Source organism: Macaca fascicularis, chromosome 11 (genome assembly GCF_037993035.2).
Source record: "Macaca fascicularis isolate 582-1 chromosome 11, T2T-MFA8v1.1".
NCBI lineage: Eukaryota > Metazoa > Chordata > Mammalia > Primates > Cercopithecidae > Macaca > Macaca fascicularis.
Genome location: NC_088385.1, coordinates 51,162,555 through 51,181,710, shown reverse-complemented (window position 1 = coordinate 51,181,710; position 19,156 = coordinate 51,162,555). Strand labels below are relative to the sequence as shown.

The window sequence follows — 19,156 nt, the reverse complement described above, 5'->3', positions numbered from 1 at the left end:
TCTCTGACTACCCATATTCCACTTTCTGAAACTCATGTAGTCTAGCTGTGTGCCAACAAGGAAGAGAAAATAGATTTCTGTGAACCATTAACAATCTCTGTCACAGTTAGTGTACTATAACTATTTTAATTACCTCCAGGAATTTGTCTTGTTAACAGGTACTATGACTCTATTTTCTTCAATATAACATGAAATTAAATATGTGGGTAGAAAAATTTACAGCCAGCATAGTAGAATTTATCATTAATTATTCTTGAAACTAACAAGTTTCACTTTCCTAGTTAAGTGAATTTCTTTTGATCTCTAGTCATGGGAGATATTAGAGTGGAAAGAATTACAGAGATTACCTTCATAGTTTAGAAAGAACATTCCACTGGGGAATAAATAAAGGTGATTTAACAGAAAGTATTTCTGTTTTATAATCAACTTCCATAGGAAATTAGAAGCATAGAGTGCTTAATTTTATCATTGTGAATCACAACTATATGTATGTGTTATATTTAAAATAGTTCCAATTAAAAGGTGAGGCAAATTTAATTTAATATTTACAACTTATCTTTAAGTCCCAATGAAAATTTCAAACCAGTAATTGTTATTTATTCTGAAAGCAAGTATTGCTTATGTGAAAATAAAATGACATATGTCAGTGTATATCATGTTCTTTGAACAACCAAAAAAAAAAAAAAATGGTAGCTTAGTCTTTCAGGCCTGTCTCCTTGGTGTTTTATTTTCCTTCTTGGCTTTCTTTTTTTTTTTTTTTTTTTTTGAGATGGAGTCTCACACTGTCGCCCGGGCTGGTGTGCAGTGGTGCAATCTCAGCTCACTGCAGTCTCCACCTCCCAGGTTCAAGCAGTTCTCCAGACTCAGCCTCCCAAGTAGCTAGGATTACAGGCACTTGCCACCATGCCCAGCTAACTTTTTTTTTTTTTTTTTTTTTGTAGAGATGAATTTTCACTATGTTGGCCAGGTGATCCTTCTTGTTTTATACTAGTCACTGTAGGCCAAAATTTTAAAGACTAACACTTATGTTCTTAAGTCTACTACATAATAATTTCCTTTGAAGAAGTAAAATAGCTTAAACTAATGCCCTTTTGATTGCACCGAAAACTCCATATGTTAATCCGAAGGCATCCCACTCATGCATCCCAGTCCTATTTGCTGAGGATGACTTTACCAGAGTTGAGCAAATATTTATTGAGGGCTACTGTGCACCAGGCTGTGTTCTAGAAGTGGAGGGAGTGAATAATGAATAATTATAAAGATGAATAATGTGAGATTCAGGTCCTCTAAGGGCTCACATTTTGTTTTGGTAAGACTGGCAGGCATTTCACAGATTATGATTGGTTCAATTATAAGTGCAGCAGGAGAACTAGAACCCAGAGAGTTAAGAACAGCATCCTGGATGAGTAAGACTTGTGAAGAGCCTTGAAAATATACTTTAGTGCCTCAAAAGGAAAGGAAAGTGTATTCCAGAAAGAGGAAGTCTTGGAGGCAAAAGCATGGAGGCAAAAGGGTCCAGTTCATGTGTAGGGAAGGGGCAGGCAGAGCACAGAATCTATGGAAGGGGTACAATGGGAGATGAGATGAGATGGCCTTGACCATCTTCTTGAGACATTAATTTATTTAAGGAGTACATACAAACCACTCTTCTAATTCATTCTGGTTTTATTCCTCAACTCTGATATATTTTTTGGTAAATATTTTTAAATTAAAAAGCAATGCATATTTAATTTTGGAAAATGTATAAAATGAAAAAGCATATACAAAATACAATAAAAACTATCCATAATATTACCAATTAAAGATAACTGTTACCTTATTCATGGGTAAGATACATACTTACATGCTGGAGTAATATTTTATTCATAATTTTGATCCTACCTTGTTTACATGATATTTATCCCAAGCATTTTTCCATGACATTCAGAATTTTCCAAAGCATCGTTTTAAGAAGCTGTATCGCATTCCATTTTATGCATGTGCCATAATTTATTTAATCACTGTCTGATCACTGTACTTTTAGATCATTTCCTGTGCTCTAGCAGCTTAATGCTGAGATAGTATAGATAAAACTAGACTTCAAAATACTTCATGTTGTTGACTAAAGCACTGAAACAACTAGAAGTACAAACTTCTTTTTTTTTAAATTTATTTATTATTATTATTATACTTTAAGTTCTAGGGTACATGTGCATAACGTGCAGGTTTGTTACATATGTATACTTGTGCCATGTTGCTGTGCTGCACTCATCAACTCGTCAGCACCCATCAACTCGTCATTTACATCAGGTATAACTCCCAATGCAATCCCTCCCCCTCCCCCCTCCCCATGATAGGCCCCGGTGTGTGATGTTCCCCTTCCCGAGTCCAAGTGATCTCATTGTTCAGTTCCCACCTATGAGTGAGAACATGCGGTGTTTGGTTTTCTGTTCTTGTGATAGTTTGCTAAGAATGATGGTTTCCAGCTGCATCCATGTCCCTACAAAGGACACAAACTCATCCTTTTTGATGGCTGCATAGTATTCCATGGTGTATATGTGCCACATTTTCTTAATCCAGTCTGTCACTGATGGACATTTGGGTTGATTCCAAGTCTTTGCTATTGTGAATAGTGCCGCAATAAACATACGTGTGCATGTGTCTTTAGAGCAGCATGATTTATAATCCTTTGGGTTTATACCCAGTAATGGGATGGCTGGGTCATATGGTACATCTAGTTCTAGATCCTTGAGGAATCGCCATACTGTTTTCCATAATGGTTGAACTAGTTTACAATCCCACCAACAGTGTAAAAGTGTTCCTATTTCTCCACATCCTCTCCAGCACCTGTTGTTTCCTGACTTTTTAATGATCACCTTTCTAACTGGTGTGAGATGGTATCTCATTGTGGTTTTGATTTGCATTTCTCTGATGGCCAGTGATGATGAGCATTTTTTCATGTGTCTGTTGGCTGTATGAATGTCTTCTTTTGAGAAATGTCTGTTCATATCCTTTGCCCACTTTTTGATGGGGTTGTTTGTTTTTTTCTTGTAAATTTGTTTGAGTTCTTTGTAGGTTCTGGATATTAGCCCTTTGTCAGATGAGTAGATTGCAAAAATTTTCTCCCATTCTGTAGGTTGCCTGTTCACTCTGATGGTAGTTTCTTTTGCTGTGCAGAAGCTCTTTAGTTTAATTAGATTCCATTTGTCAATTTTGGCTTTTGCTGCCGTTGCTTTTGGTGTTTTAAACATGAAGTCTTTGCCCATGCCTATGTCCTGAATGGTACTACCTAGACAAACTTCTTACCAAGCCTTTTTATAATGTTGGAACCTGCCTCTAAGAAGTAGCAGGATGAATATGTTCTGCCACAGAAAACTGTAAGTAGCTGTGGCAGCTCTGTTCATATAGAAATTGTTTTCCTTTTGGGTACCCCATATCATGTCTCCTATCACCATATAAATCTTTTAAAAAAAAAAAGATTTGTGTGTGAGTGTGTAGAAAAAATGATTGTAATGGAAATTAAATGAGAAAGATAGACAAAACACCTGGCAGTTAGCAACCAAACAACTGTCAGTTACCTTCCTTTTCCTATTTCTTTTATTACATTAAATAATCACAGAAATGTAAACTAAAGTTTTTTGTGTTTTTTTTAAAGATACATTACTCAAGTACACAATTAAGCTGAGTCTGTAAAATCAAACACTCAGGAGTGAAAACCTTTTCCTTTGATCTATCATTTGGGGTTGCCTTAGCAATAAAATTGGATTGTACAACTGATGACTGATCATGAAAATACAGTTGTTACAGTGAGCACAAAATTTAATTAGTCTGGAAAAAGTTTGATTAAGTGACCTCATATTGACAGAACCAGACAGTGCCATCAGGTTGTATGGTTAAGAGGTTTTAAAGCACCATCAAATAGCAAATCTGTCTTTAAGAAACACATAGCCTGTTTCATGTAATTTTAATTGGAAAGAGTTATTGGCTTGCTCAATTGGTATATTTTTGCCTTCAATTATCTATGTGGGAGAGATGTGATGTTTCCTTACTGGCTAAAAAACCTGTATCAAGCTAATGGGTGTTTCAGCAGAGATGGAAGTAGTTGTTATAATAAAATGGACTTAAAGTAGACAGTCTGTCAGGCGTATGACACTTGCTCAAAGCCAGTAGAAGCTATCCGTCAGTGCATTTTCTGGTTAAGACCTACTCAAAGCTATATCTGACAGCTTCTCATTCAGATATATGGAAACTGTAGTATTGCATTTCTTTGTTTATTGGTATCAGTGAGCCCGTTTCACTCAAAGCAGTATTTATTATGATGTAGGTTTGTCAGTGAGCTTGCAAATAAATACAGAATAGCTATTTTTGCTGTCATCTTACAATTTCTGGTATACCATTCAAAGCTCATTTTTCTGAATAACCATAAGTGAGCTCATCAAAATGCATAAAGTCTTTTGTTTCACTATATTAATAATTAGAAAGCTCACAGTAAACTATTACACCAAGACACCGTAACTCTCTTATTCTTACTGGATAGTCCAAGAAAATCAGCTTTTTTCTTCTGGAAATAATCTTTAAGTAGATCAAGTACACAATCTAATCTTTGCTATCAGAAAATGGCTCTGGGAGGCATAGAAAGTAAGACTTTTCTGGTTTTTGCGTTGATTAAGAGCAGTGTACTTAATATTGTAGAGCCAATAGATGCTTCACATTCATATTCTCTATCATATCACCTGATTTTTTTTAAACTCTGCTTTTAAAGTAGATATTTGATCACAATGTAGTAAATAATTAAGTAATTTTCTAGCATTTGTAGGAGTAAAGCTGGAAGTTTCTGTTCAGCCGTGTTTTACTACAGTGGACTAATTTTCTTTGAACTTTTACTGAACTGCGCTTTAAAGTGAGGTGGTGTCTCTTTCCTGAATTCATCTCTTTCTTCGTCTGTAGACCTCATGATATTTACCTTGTTATCTAAGTTATTTGTGTTCATTCTATATCTTCTTTATAAGAATATGAACTCTGGAATATATCTCCACAGTGTCTAGCACATGTTTTTACATGATAGACATTTAATAAATACTTAAATGAATGAATAAATACATTTTCTCACTTCGTAGCACCCTCTCTTAAAAGGATTTCCTCCTTTGAACTCAAAACCAAAAAATCACCTGAGGAACTATTTCAAATACTTACAAGAATAAAGTTCTTCTAAGTCTTGTATCTTACCCTTTGGTTATGTTGTGAAAGGAATAGAAACTGCAAAGATTTTTGAAAAGTCTTAAGGAGTTTCCAGAATTATTTTATTAAATGTTTTGTTCAACTCATTCATATATCAGAGAGCGTTTCAATTCTATGTTAAACCAGAAATATTAATTTTAAAATATATATCAAAAGGCCATTGCAAATACTCCTTACCATTGTTGGCAACCCTCTGTTTTTGACATTCTTTTTTTCTTTAGTTCTGTGGTTAGACTTGTGATCTTCTTCCTACCTCCCTACTCACAATCCCTCCTATAGTTCCCTTTCCAGCCCCCTCAGTTTTCTCCAAGGACTGCCCTTATCTCTTTCTAGTCTCTCTGTAATCTCAACTTTAGTACTTTCATCAAATTAGGTCTAATTGTAGTAGCATCTTGCAGTATCAGTTCTAATTAGGTTACCCTTGTGTCTCCAGCCCTGATATCTTGTCCAAAGCTTCTGTCTCACTTTCTTTATATCTTCATATTATTCCTATGTGAATCGCCATCCTATCGTATTATTATACTCAACACTTATAAAATGAGATTCCTAAATGTTTTTAAAAATATATTTTATGTGTGTCAAAGAAAAAAGACACAGAGTTAAAAGATACCAAACAATAGAGAAGAATTTGGAATGAAAAGAAATAATCACCTGACTCACTTCCTGCTCACTTTCCAGCACCCTTTCTTAAAAGGAGTTCATCATCTAATCTCAAAACCAGAAAATTACCTGAGGGACTATTTTCTCATAACTCCCAAAGATGGCATATGACTAGCACCATACCAGATACACAGGAGATAAGTTCATCCATGCTTACAAGGATGCATTAGGGTTTAATTCTCTTCTGAAACCTTAGTTGAGATAAGCTGCTAGGATAAATAACTTAATTATTTCAATATGTTTATACCAATCTTGGTCTAATTGATCAATTTCAGACATTATCAGTAGAATGCCGGGTGTGATAGATGAAGATTTATCTCTCTTATACCATCACCTGTTCATACTATTTAATTCTAATATAGTTATATCACTAGTTTAAGTTCCTCTATTGGTTACCTTTTCAGACTTCAGCAATATATTTTTCCACCTTCACTTCTCATTGTATCAACTACAATGGATTTTCTTGATTCCTCACTATGAAATGTAAAGATGTTGGTTCTGCTCCTTACCTTCATCTCCCAACTTCTATCTTCTTTTTATATTATGAATGTTAATATTTAAATATCTCATGCTTTCCCTATGGAATGTATATAAAATTTGAAAATCCGTAGTGTTTATATCATTGTGACCAGGTAAATATTGTTTACTAGAGAGACAAGTAGTATATACATAGCATTTCTTATCTTTAGATTTCTTATCTTAAAGTTCCTAATTGACAATCATTTTTCTTTTACTCTTCATCACATATTTATTATTTAAAATCAACTCTCCACTATATCCTCTGGTGTGTAGACACTTCTGTATCAGTCTGCATTCAGTCAGGAAAATGGAGCCACTGCAAGTATTATAGGAATAAGAAGTTTTATACAGAAATCAAGATTGCACAAATGAGGGAGGAGTTGCGAAAGTGAAGATCCTCGAGGTTGCAGCCAGAGGATTTGCAAAACATTCACTCATCACTTCAGACTGATGCACTAGAATTGGTGGAGAAACCAGAGTTCTTAGAATCACTGACACTGATTGCTATGACTTCCCAAGAATAATGGCTTCTGCCTTAGTTCTCTTTGGCAAATTTAGGCATTCCGCTCATTGTTGAACTCTAACACAAAGCCATACACAGGGAAAGGGCATTTGGGAAATGTAGTCTTCAGCCTTAGCAATAGAAAGTTGTTGATAACAGCATATATCCCTTACAGCTTTATCCCAAGATACTTCCCTCCTAAAATTCTCCATGAATGGGAAATAGGATCTGAGCATAAGTGTGACACAATCTGACATATATTTTTAAGGAATCATCTGACTGCTGTGATTCAGAATGCACTGCAGGAGGGAAAGATGGAATCAGGGAGATAGTGATAGTGAATGGACTTGAATGGAGTGGAATGGTAAGTATCAAGCTAGTTAGAAGTGATTATTAGATTCTAGATGTATTTGAAAGACATTACTAATAGGATTTGCTGGTGATTGGATTAAGGGCATGAGACAAAAGCAAGAAGAAGAAGAATGAATATAAGGATTTTTGCCCAAGTAACTGAATGGTATTGCCATTTTCTGAGAACAGGGAGACTTCAGAAGGAGAAATTTTGTATCTGAGTGGAAATGATGGTGATAAATTGAATATACAGGTAGGAACTAGAGGAGAGAAGTCTAGAATAAAAATGTAAATAAGATACTGTACTATTTTCCTAGGACTACTATAGTAAAATATCACAAAACCACAAACTGGGTAGCTTAAAACAATAGGAATTTATTATCTCACAGTTCTGGAGGCTAGAAGTCCAAACTCAAGGTGTCAGCAGAGGCATGCTCCTGCTACAGACACTAGGAAAATTATTAAAATTATTCTTCCTTGCGTCTTCCAGCTTCTGGTGGCCCCAGGCATTCTTTGGCTATGGCTACATAACTCCAATCTACATAACTCCAGATGAAGAATGAAGCATTCTTTACTCCCCCAATTCCTCCCTGATCTGTGCAGACTTGATTTCTATTTAAAACTCCTTATTCCAATAATACTTGTAGTGGCTCAATTTTCCTGACTGAAGGCAGACTGAAACAGGAAAGTCTAGAGACCAGAGACTATGGTGGAGAGTTGATTTACATTCTTCACCTGGCTTTCTCTGTTTCTATTTGTGTTTTTTTCTTACAAAAACACCAGTCACTGGATTTGGGGCCCATCTTAAGTCCAGGTTGATTTTATCTTGAGTTTATCACACAATAATATCTTCAAAGACCCTTTTTCTAAATAAGGTCATATTCTGAGGTTCCAACTGGACATGGATTTTTAGGGGATGCTCTTCTTCTGCCCACTACAGATAGTTTTCAATGTACTAGTGGCATTTGGATATTTAAAGCCTTTAAAGCCCTGGTACTAAATGAAATCACTAAGAATTTGGTAGCTACAAAAGGAAAGGTCTGAGGGTAGATCCCCAGGGAATTCAAACTTTTAGAGATAGAGAAGATAAGATCTGCAAAAAAAAAAAAAAAAAGTAATATATAGAGGTCAGTGAGGTACAAGGAGAACTAAGAGAGAGGGGTGTATCCTTGCAAAGTGAAGAAAGTACTGTAAAAAAGAAGGAGTGATGAACTACTGATAGGTTTTTCTCTGTCTCAATTTAGTCCTTTATTTTACTGCACTATATTAGTAAAATATTTTTAAATAATGCATGGAACATAAAACTTCTAAAGAACTACATGGCCTTAAAACATCTTTATTCTGTATTCATAGCTATTTGACAATTATGCCGAGTATAGACTTCTAGGTTTAAAATCATTGCTTCACTCTCTTTGGGCATACAGTGCTGCAAGTAAGAAATGTGCTACTAAACAGATTCTCATCCCTTTATATGTAAGCTATTGTTTTCCTTCTGGGACATATTAAGATTCATGTTATTCTTGTTGTTGTGAAATTTGACAATTGTGTATTTAGATGTAGGTCTTGTTTCATTTATTTGTGAGGCAGCATTGTGTATGGGCAAGAGTATGACCTCTGTTATCTAAAATATCTGGGTTTAGATCTCAGTTTTGCCCCTAAATAATTTTGTAAAAAAATAGTTAAACTTTCATTGCTTAAGTTCACTTCCCTTTAAAATGGTGATAGCAGTAATATTCCCTACCTCATAGTACTGCAGTCAGCATTAAGTGAGTAAATATAGGTAAATTACATAGAACAATAGCTGCCGTATAGCCAACAACAGCTATTGGCTAACATATCTTTATTCAGTATATTTGAAGACCCTGATAGACCTTTCAATCTGAAGACAATAGCTTTCAGAAAAGTTCTGGACTTATTATTATTATTAAAGATATTTTTCTCCCATTGGTTTTTTTGTGTGTGTTCTTGGTATGAAATTTCTCTTTAATCAGAAGCTGAGCATTTTGGGTTGGTGGTCTTTGCTTTGTTTGCTTTTGCTGTTTTCATATTTTTCCTCTGTTCTCTATATGTTCTACTTTTCAAGAGACGACTTTTACTTGATCTTCCAAGTCTTAACATTGCATTTTTTTAAAGCTCCAGTTAGTATATATTTAATTTTCAAGAACTCTTTATTCCTCTCTGAATATTTTTTTGTAATCACTGTGTCCTTATTTTATAGATGAAATATTCTCTCAAATCTATTTGAGAATGTTAATTAGAAACATTTTTGGTTCTGTTCTGTGAATTATCCCTATTTCTTTTTTGGTTTTTGTTTGTTTGTTTGTTTTTGAGATGGCGCTTCGCTTTGTCACCCAGGCTGGAGTGCAGTGGCGCGATCTCGATTCACTGGAAGCTCCGCCTCCCGGGTTCACGCCATTCTCCTGCCTCACCATCCCGAGTAGCTGGGACTACAGGCACCCACCACCACACCTGGCTAATGTATTTTGTATTTTTTTTTTTCATAGAGACGGGGTTTCATTGTGTTAGCCAGGATGGTCTCGATCTCCTGACCTTGTGATCCACCCACCTCGGCCTCCCAAAGTGCTGGGATACAGGCGTGAGCCACCGTGCCTGGCCAATTATCTCTATTTCTTTCTTTTTTTTATTATTATTATTATACTTTAAGTTCTAAGGTACATGTGCATAACGTGCAGGTTTGTTACATATGTATACTTGTACCATGTTGCTGTGCTGCACCCATCAACTCGTCAGCACCCATCAACTCGTCATTTACATCAGGTATAACTCCCAATGCAATCCCTCCCCCCTCCCCCCTCCCCATGATAGGCCCCTGTGTGTGATGTTCCCCTTCCCGAGTCCAAGTGATCTCATTGTTCAGTTCCCACCTATGAGTGAGAACATGCGGGTATTTGGTTTTCTGTTCTTGTGATAGTTTGCTAAGAATGATGGTTTCCAGCTGCATCCATGTCCCTACAAAGGACACAAACTCATCCTTTTTTATGGCTGCATAGTATTCCATGGTGTATACGTGCCACATTTTCTTAATCCAGTCTGTCATTTCAGGGTCAGTTTTTCTGATACTCTATCTTGGCTCTTCTCTTACATGTTACAGACTTTTCTTGATTATCCGTTGCTCCTTGATTTCACATTAATGTTTAGAAGTGAATACATAGAAAATTGATTTTGAGCTTTGATATGAGGGTAGGCTTTTTTTTTGGCTTGCAAACTTACATTCGTAAGCTAAAAAAAAAAAAAAAAGAGCCAGTTTTTGTACTTCAAGATATCTAAAGACTGAAATGCAGGGGACTTTGATTCAAACAATAACAAATTCTACACTGCTGCTTTAGTTTCCCACAGATATTTATTTCCCTTGCAGGAAAAAAACAAACAAACATTCACTCTACCCTTTAAGGGTAACTGCTTTCTTTCAACAATCTGCTCATGGTGGGAGGAGATGAGTAGGTTGATTATTCATCAGTAGACTTTTAATTAACTCAACTACTTCCAGCTGCATGTCTCATCTCAGCTCTACATGGTATTTCAAGACTCTTCAGGGTTTTTCAGGGAAGATTACTACACCCATTAGCCATATTCTTAATCATTAATAATTATTAATAATCAGCCATACCCGATTATCACATAAAGATTCTAATCTTTGGTTCCTTTTACTCTGTCTCTACCACTTCACCTATATTCTATTTTCCAAGAAAAGACAGAAATGTATTATACTTTCTTCTATCCTGCTGTCATTTTTCTTTTTGTCTTTGTTGGCTTTTTATACTTTTCTTTGTTCCTCTAACATAATGTTTACAGGGTTGGAAGTAAAGAAGAAGAGATTTAAAAATGTTTTCAGTCTTTCATTTTAATCAGAGGTGTTGATGTATTCTTTTTGTTTAAAAATACATATAATTAAATAGGTATATAAAAGTGTGTAAAATTAACGCATTCTCTTCACCTATTGTACTGCATCTAATATTATAGTCTTTCGGCAAAAACATTTGAAGTAGAATGAGGAAGTATCATTTTACCATCATGTTATTTTTGTCTTAGTGTATGCTTTCAAACTGTCACTCCTGCCTTCATTCCCCTCCAACCCTAGCAGAACTCAAGTGTGGCATAGTGAGTGTTCCACTTACTTACTTGCTGTTACAAACAGAGCATTCATTCATCTATTCATTCAGCATGTGTTTATCAATCTCCAACCATGTGCCCAGTTCTCTTCTAAGTGTTAGAGATATGGTGTAAAATATAACATAATTTCTGGCCATTTGAAATTTACTCTGAGAGATAAACATTAAATTAATATTTATAAAAATTATTTTCAAACTACTGTGATATGAAGGAAATTTTGGAAGTGAAGGAAATGCATTATATCTTGATTATGGTAGTGACTAATGTGAAAAGACATGAAATTGTTAGTGATTTTTTTCCTATATAAATTTTACCTCAATAAAGTTAATTTAAAAAAAGATAAAGTAATAAAACATTTAGGAATAAGTTCAGGCAATATAGACACAATACATACATTCAGAAATCTGTAAAATATTACAGAAATAGGAAATATATCATATGTATTGATTAAAAGATACAATAATATAAAGATTTCAATTCTCCCAAAGTCAATATATAGAATCAATGCAGGCTTTCCCCTCCCCCATTTCTTGTGTTTATTTTGTTTTGTTTTGTTTTGTTGCTGAGAAGTTCACCAACTAATAAATCTGAAATTTATTTGGAAGGACAAAAAGCCCAAATGAAAAATGCTTTTGAACATGGGAGAAAAACATAGGTAGGAACTTCTCCAGAATTGAAATTGTATTAAATCAGTGTAATATTTGTGCAAGTTTAGGCCAAAAGAAAAAGCATATAGATGCTATTACAAGGATATAAAATACAAGGAAAATATGGGGGAAAATAGACTAATCATTAAGTAATAGGAGATCTAATATAGTCTCCGGAGTCAAGGAAAGCTTCCCCAAGGGACATTAATGTTAGTATGGGACAGATAGATGAGAAGTAGTTAACTAACTCAGGTGAGAGGATGAGAAAAAGAACATTTTAGTCTACAGGGAAAACATATGGAGAGACTCTGTGAAGAAGAAAGAAATAATAAAATACTAAGACTCTAGTAACCAAAAGAAAAGTCAGATTGTCTCAATTTTCTTTCCTTTTCCGGTATATCCCCCAGACATATGGAATGTGAACTTGGTCAACCTGACATCAACACAGGGCACATGAGAGGGAGTTGTACACTGACCAAAGATAAGCATTGAAGAAAACATGCTTCTTTATCCTTGTTTCCACTTATTCTCTACTTGAAATGTTTATAACCTTTTTCTTTATGAAATGTAGTCTCATAAGCTGGTGAGATGGCCTCGAGTCTTCCCAGTCCCACTGGCTTGACACATAACTGCTGCCCTGTTCTTCCCAAGGTGCAGCTTCCACATCACTCTCCTGTTAATAACCCTTCAGTGACTCTTGATTGTTCACAGAAGAAAAGACATTCTTTCAACTAAATCCATCCTATGAAATTGTATTTTCCTCTGTTTCTTTTCAAGTAATCGAATGATGAATGTGAACATGCTTTGTAAACTCTGAAGGATTATTTTGGAGATGGGCATGGAATTTGCACATATTAGATACCTCTTACGAGCCAGTTACTGCTTCTCCTGTGAGGCCTCGTATGTTAACAGCAAACTATGAAGAAAGTATTATTCCTAGTTCAAAGAGCCAACGAGCTGCAATTCATTGACTTTAAGATATACACTGTGATATTCCAAAGCATAGGCTGATTCTGTTTGGCGAAGTGTTGGTCTTGAAAGGCAGCCTACCATAAGGGAAAAAAGAACTGGGCTTGGAGTTGAAAGGGTTCTGTTCTGTTTGCTGTCCCCACCTTCTTGTCTATGACATAAGGATAGGAATATTTCATATGGCTCTTGTAATGATTAAACAATATGATGAAGAGATTATATCTGTGCATTTTTAATACCAGTCATTAACTTCCTAATTATGAACTATAAAGTAATGAATATAATTTTCTCTAAATATGCAATGTTGGGTGTAACTTGTGCAGAGGATTTTGTGGTTTTCCATTTTTATTTACATATGTTACCATGTTGCATTTTCAAAAAATTCATGAGAAAATCAGTCTTCTTATATGAAATTTTAGACAATATTTTATACCCAAATCTTGCACAGTCATTTAAAGTAATATAATGAGTTTGCATTATTTGAGCATTCATGCCTAAATGTTGAAAGCAGACTTCCCAGAAGCTCAACAAGAGACAGATGGAAATGACCTTGTGATTCAAAAAAATGTTTCAGATAATCTAGACAGCAAATAACCCACATGTGGGTAATCAGGAGTTCATTGTTTTGGGGATCTTTAATTGCCTACTGTTTATCAATATAATTTAACTACCAGTGCATGTGATGATGATATAAATAGAACACTTGCCTATTTTTAAATGAGAAATGTCATATTTTTATTAATGATAAAATAGTATGAAAGAGAGTACTCTATGTGACTGTCATTAAAAACAGTTCACTCATCTTAAAAAAGAGCTGGATTTCCTTTCTTTTTTTATCCAGTATAAGAGCAGAAACTAATCAGTTTTCTTGAGAGTGTTAAAGTAATAATTAGGGTCTATTTTAGGTATGGATTGTTCTGGACATTTGCACATTTTTTATTGTTCTTAGTTATTTTATAGTAGAAATAACTATTACTATGCATGAGAAAGAGGGTGTTTATCACTCAAGTGTCTCATTCTACAACTGCAGTTAATTTTATAAGGAAATAATTTGTCTTTTTCTAAAATAACCCTTTAAATGCTGCTGGCAAAAGCCATTTTCAGTTGATTGCCTCTGAAGCCAGTGATTTGTGGCATTGTACAAAACAACCAGTCTTGTGCCACCACACCTGAAGGGGACAAAGAAAACAAGACACTGATGTATATGAGCTTGGTTTTTTTTTGTTGTTGTTGTTTTTCTATTCATACATTTTCCTTTCTTTTTTTTTTCTTTTTTGGTTTTTGTTTTGTTATGTTTTGTTTGTCTGTTGATTTGTTTTTAATGATTGCCTCAAAACATGTGTGCTTTCTAGGAAATCTACACTCAGCAGTGCCTTTCATTTTTATTATCTAAGTTGATACTGATCCCCAGAGTAGGACTGATATTCATGACTGTTGTTGGATGGCTAAACATCTTTTGGATTTTAGATTCTCTGTGCTTTTGGACAGCATTTTAATACTATTGCTAGCTGACTGTTCTAAATGTGGTTACTGAAAATGTTCTAAGGAACTAGTTCCTTTCTAAGACAGAATATGTAATAAAATTATAAAATTCATGAAATTTACTCTTAGTTTTTTATATAATGTACGTACAGAGTAAAAAGTTAAGGTCCTTATGATTAAGACTAAGTCATATAAGCTTATACAGCCTATACTAGTTTTTTGAATACTTTTATTTAGTTTGGAAAATAATGCATTCAAATTTTGAAGTTCTTATACTGATTAAAATAATATCATTTTTTCCCCGGGTCTGCTATTTACTGTGTATCTGACTCAGTTAGAGAATATGAAGTTAGGTTTTAACTAACCTAATGAAAGTACCCAATAAATAAATTATCTGAACTTTTTTTTACTGCCTTGTGTTGTTAGAAAATATATGAAGCACAATATGAGCATACTTGAAAATATGTGTGCATTAATGTTGTAATTCTAGTTAATGTCCTCATTTGTATATAGAGAAAATATACTTAATTCATAAACTGTGGATCAGATTTCAATTCTTTATTTACTAGGTATTTACTGAGTGAATAAGGATATGCATACCATCAAATCACTTACAGATGAGACTGTTTGTTTTATTAGATCTTTGGCTTTAATTAGAGTCATGAGCCAAAAAAACATGCCTTCTAGTGGGAAGTGTATACTCTGTCAATTCAAGCACATTTTCATTGTCTACTGACTAACCAAAGTAGAAAAATTTGCATAAACAAATCAAAATTAGCAGGAACATAAAAGTGTAAAATGAGGTTGTTTATATTATCTGGCTAGTTTTTCCCTATTCTAAATGATAGCAAGCATATAATCTTGATCTATGACATGAGTGTCTTTTATAAATTCAGACGTATTTTAGACGAATTAAGGCATTGCATTTCAAAAGGAATTACTCAGCAAATCCTTTTGAAAGATGAATAATTACCCTATATTGTATATTGCTGTTTTCAAAACTTCATTGTTTTTCTCATATTCGTAGACCATTTATACCAATATTTACTTAATATTGTTTCTGTAATTCTTCTCATTTTAAAATTTTAAATAGTTTTATTACTCTACTATAAGTCTCACTTGCTACAAATGAAACTAATTCAGAAAAATAAATATGTAGCCATTAAAATAAAATATCTACCCATTATCACCTACATACCGTGTCACTGGTGGCATATAAGTTGCATGTTTGGAAATACTGTTCCATATGATTGTAAATTCAGATTTTCATAAATTTAATTTTATTACAATAAAGCACAATTTAAATAGATGATTAACTAACTGAGGGCAGAAATTGCGTCAGTGTTGTTTATCCTTATTTCCCCAGCACTTAGTTCTTGGCATATAAAATGCATTCAATAAATATTGAATATGTAAATTAATGCATGAAACTTATACAGATGGTCCCTGACCTAAAATAGTTTAACTTATGAGTTTTTAAATTTATGATAGGTTGCTTGGAGTATTAAATACAATTTCAACTTATGACTTTTTGACTTACAATAGGTTTATTGGAAGGTAACCACATCAAAAGTGGAGGAACAGCCATATTTACCTATTCACCCTCTATAATCCTATCACACAGTAATAATTAAATAATAATAATGCCCAAAGTTTATACGAAAATACATTATGGGCAGGCACATGCTTGTATTCCCAGTCTTCAAAACACTAATTAATATAACACATAGCATTTCTATTAAACTTTATGGAGTATATTTATAGATCAAGAAAGTTTACCGTAATGTAATTAAGGAGAAATGAGTATGAAGCAGTATAGGAGTGGGCCTGGTAAAGGAGTGACAAGAGAGAAATGAAGTGAGAAGTAACAATCGAAATATATATCTATACCATAGAAACTGAGATAACCTGACGACTATGTCAAGGAAGAAAGGACTAAACTGAAAGCTAAATATAGATGGGAAAGTTGCTTCAGTGGAGAAAGCTCAGTTCCATCAAGAGTTACTTCCAAATTACCAGCCCTAGTGACCAAATTCTTCCAAAACGAATGACTCTTAACTATCCCCTGTATGGCTTTCTTCCAATAAAACTCACTTCTAAAGCTTAAATTCCAACCTGTTTTCTTTTGTCCATGCACTTAAGAAATGACATAATCAATTTTCTACATCATTTGGGTTAGAAGAAAAGACCATATAAAGCTAAAATGAGCAAAATATTCTGGACCTATTTAAAATCAGAGGTTCATCAGTTAGGGAGGCCCCTGAAGTACAAATAGACTATTTCACAAAACCTATGAGGCCTCAGTAAATGAATGCAGTCCACATCAGTTATGTGTTAGGAAGTCAATGGTTAGCTGATTTGATCAGTCGCAATTATTTTGACAGTTAAGAATGACTGTCAATAGTAACTGATATCTAAAGAAGAGGCACCACAGAGGTAGAATCATTCATAATTCAGAAATATTGCTGAACTATTACAGCTATATAAAATATTTATTTTTTGGCCCATTACCTAATAATCTAAGAGGATGGTTTGCATACTATTTTGCTGAAGGGACACTTGACCTATCAAGAAATAAACGAGTGATGGCTCATTTATCTGACTTTTTTTTACTTCTGTATACATTTATTCATTAATTTATCTCTTTCAACATTGAACTTCTGAAAAGAGGACATTTTATAAGAAAATGAAAGGAATATATGCTTCCAGGAATTTGGAGGGAAATGAGACTGAAATAAGAAGGAAGTAGATTCTGTCAACTTAAGTAGTCTGTCTGGAGGGGAAAGGTCTCTAAAAAGCATCTTGTCTTACCTTCAACTTGAAGGATGTCATCGTGCCTGGTCACAGAAGCAGGAAATATGATTCAGGTGTCAGAAGCATATAGGAAAGAACCATCCTGCCTTGGCCGGTTGGAACCTTCAGCTATGGCATACGGCTATCAAGATGGGAGTGGGAGACATGTGGATATTTTTGGCAGCCACAATGGGTCAGCACCATTGGATCATATAGCAGAGTCTAAGTTAAGCCGAAAGATCCTGAAAACCAGGAGCTAATGAGGACACACTTTGTAAGGCAACTTCAGGGATTACTTTTCCTCCTGTGAGCAAAGGAAGGTACTTGAATGGTGTTGGAAGTTCTCACGATTCAGTAGACCAGACAAGAAGAATCAAGGGCTTTCAACATTTGGGAATAGTAATAAGCCTCTGGAGGAAGTATCTGAGACTCAAGATCCATAGCTCTCTTTGTATAGTAGATCCAGCATGATCTACATCTATAAAGGAGCACACACCTGAATGTCAGGCACTGTGAACTGTCAGGTGACTTTGGTTAAATCCCGTAATTTCCCTCTGCCTCCATCTTTTTTTTTTCCACATGTTCAATGTACTATCTACATGGCAGGATTTTTTTGAGGGTTGAATGAAGTGGTGTGTGTGAAACACAGTAGAAAGTGACATAAATAATATGTATACTTGAATATGTGAAGCATGTTGATTCATGAATGCTATTGTCATTTATATTGGAGTGTCAACTAAGGTTGATTTCTTTCTCATGCCATAAGTCCATCCCAGGTAAGTAAGGAAGGTGCACCAGATTGTCTCCCACAGGAACTCAGGTAGGTCTTTAGAGCATCTGGAAAAGGCTATTCATTGTGATAGGGAAAGGGTATATGTGAATCACACACTGCATATTAAAGGCTCTGCATAGAGATGACACTTATCACTCCTGAGCTGGCTTAAGAGACATTTCACCTATCACATGGCCATACCTAACTGGAAGGGCCCGGAGAATCATAATCCTAGCTTGTGTCTAGAAGAGCTAAAATATTTGGTGAGCAGCACTAATGACCATCACATATGGATTCTTTCCATTTTCTACAGTGGAATGCCTTTTGCATCAAAGAAGCCTTCTAGATGTTTCTCCTGTTACTAATAACACCACATTCTTTCTGTATAGCTTTTAACAAACAAGTGGACTTTCTTAATTTTATGTATTCCTAGTTTCAAGGATTTGCTGGCATTAAAAATGTTAGTAGCCTTGTAGCAGAATATTCTTGTTTCTTTAAAAGAAAATAAATAATTTTATAAAATCCCTCTTTTTTTGCCAGACATTGATGAATGCTCTGACGGTTTTGTTCAATGTGACAGTCGTGCTAATTGCATTAACCTGCCTGGATGGTACCACTGTGAGTGCAGAGATGGCTACCATGACAATGGGATGTTTTCACCAAGTGGAGAATCATGTGAAGGTCAGTACAAAGAGAAGACCTAGAATTTAAGAACTTCTCTTGAACTTGAGGAATATATCGTAAGCTATAAATAGAATACATTGATCCAGTGTTATTAGTGTTTTTACTATATGTTTATACAACAGTGATTGGAAATATGTTAAAATCTAACTTTTTCTTGCTAATTATGGTAATTATTGTTATTTTTAGATAATTAAAGTTTGTGACACTAACCCAGTTTTCTGTGGATTCTTGCAACTGTTAAATGGTGTTTTTAGAATGAAAAAGCATGTAGTATCACATAAATTTTTTAAAGGAAAGCATGCATACATCTGATCCAAAAACATGTAGCAAAAAATACATGAGAAAAAGCAAGATAGAGGAAAAATGGGAATAGAGGAAATGCAATGATGGTGTGGTCAAGGATGACATACACAATACATGCTACTCAGG

The 19,156-nt window shown here is 34.6% G+C and overlaps 1 protein-coding gene across 4 annotated transcripts in view; it reads left to right on the top strand.

Moving 5' to 3' along the window:
* NELL2 (neural EGFL like 2) overlaps positions 1-19,156 on the top strand; it is a 415,912-nt gene that overhangs the window by 371,299 nt on the left and 25,457 nt on the right. For all 4 annotated transcript variants that reach the window (XM_045365097.3, XM_005570625.5, XM_065524062.2 and 1 more), the window contains exon 17: positions 18,584-18,724. In XM_045365097.3, coding sequence (XP_045221032.1) covers positions 18,584-18,724 — 141 coding nt within the window. The remainder of the gene's footprint in view (positions 1-18,583; positions 18,725-19,156) is intronic.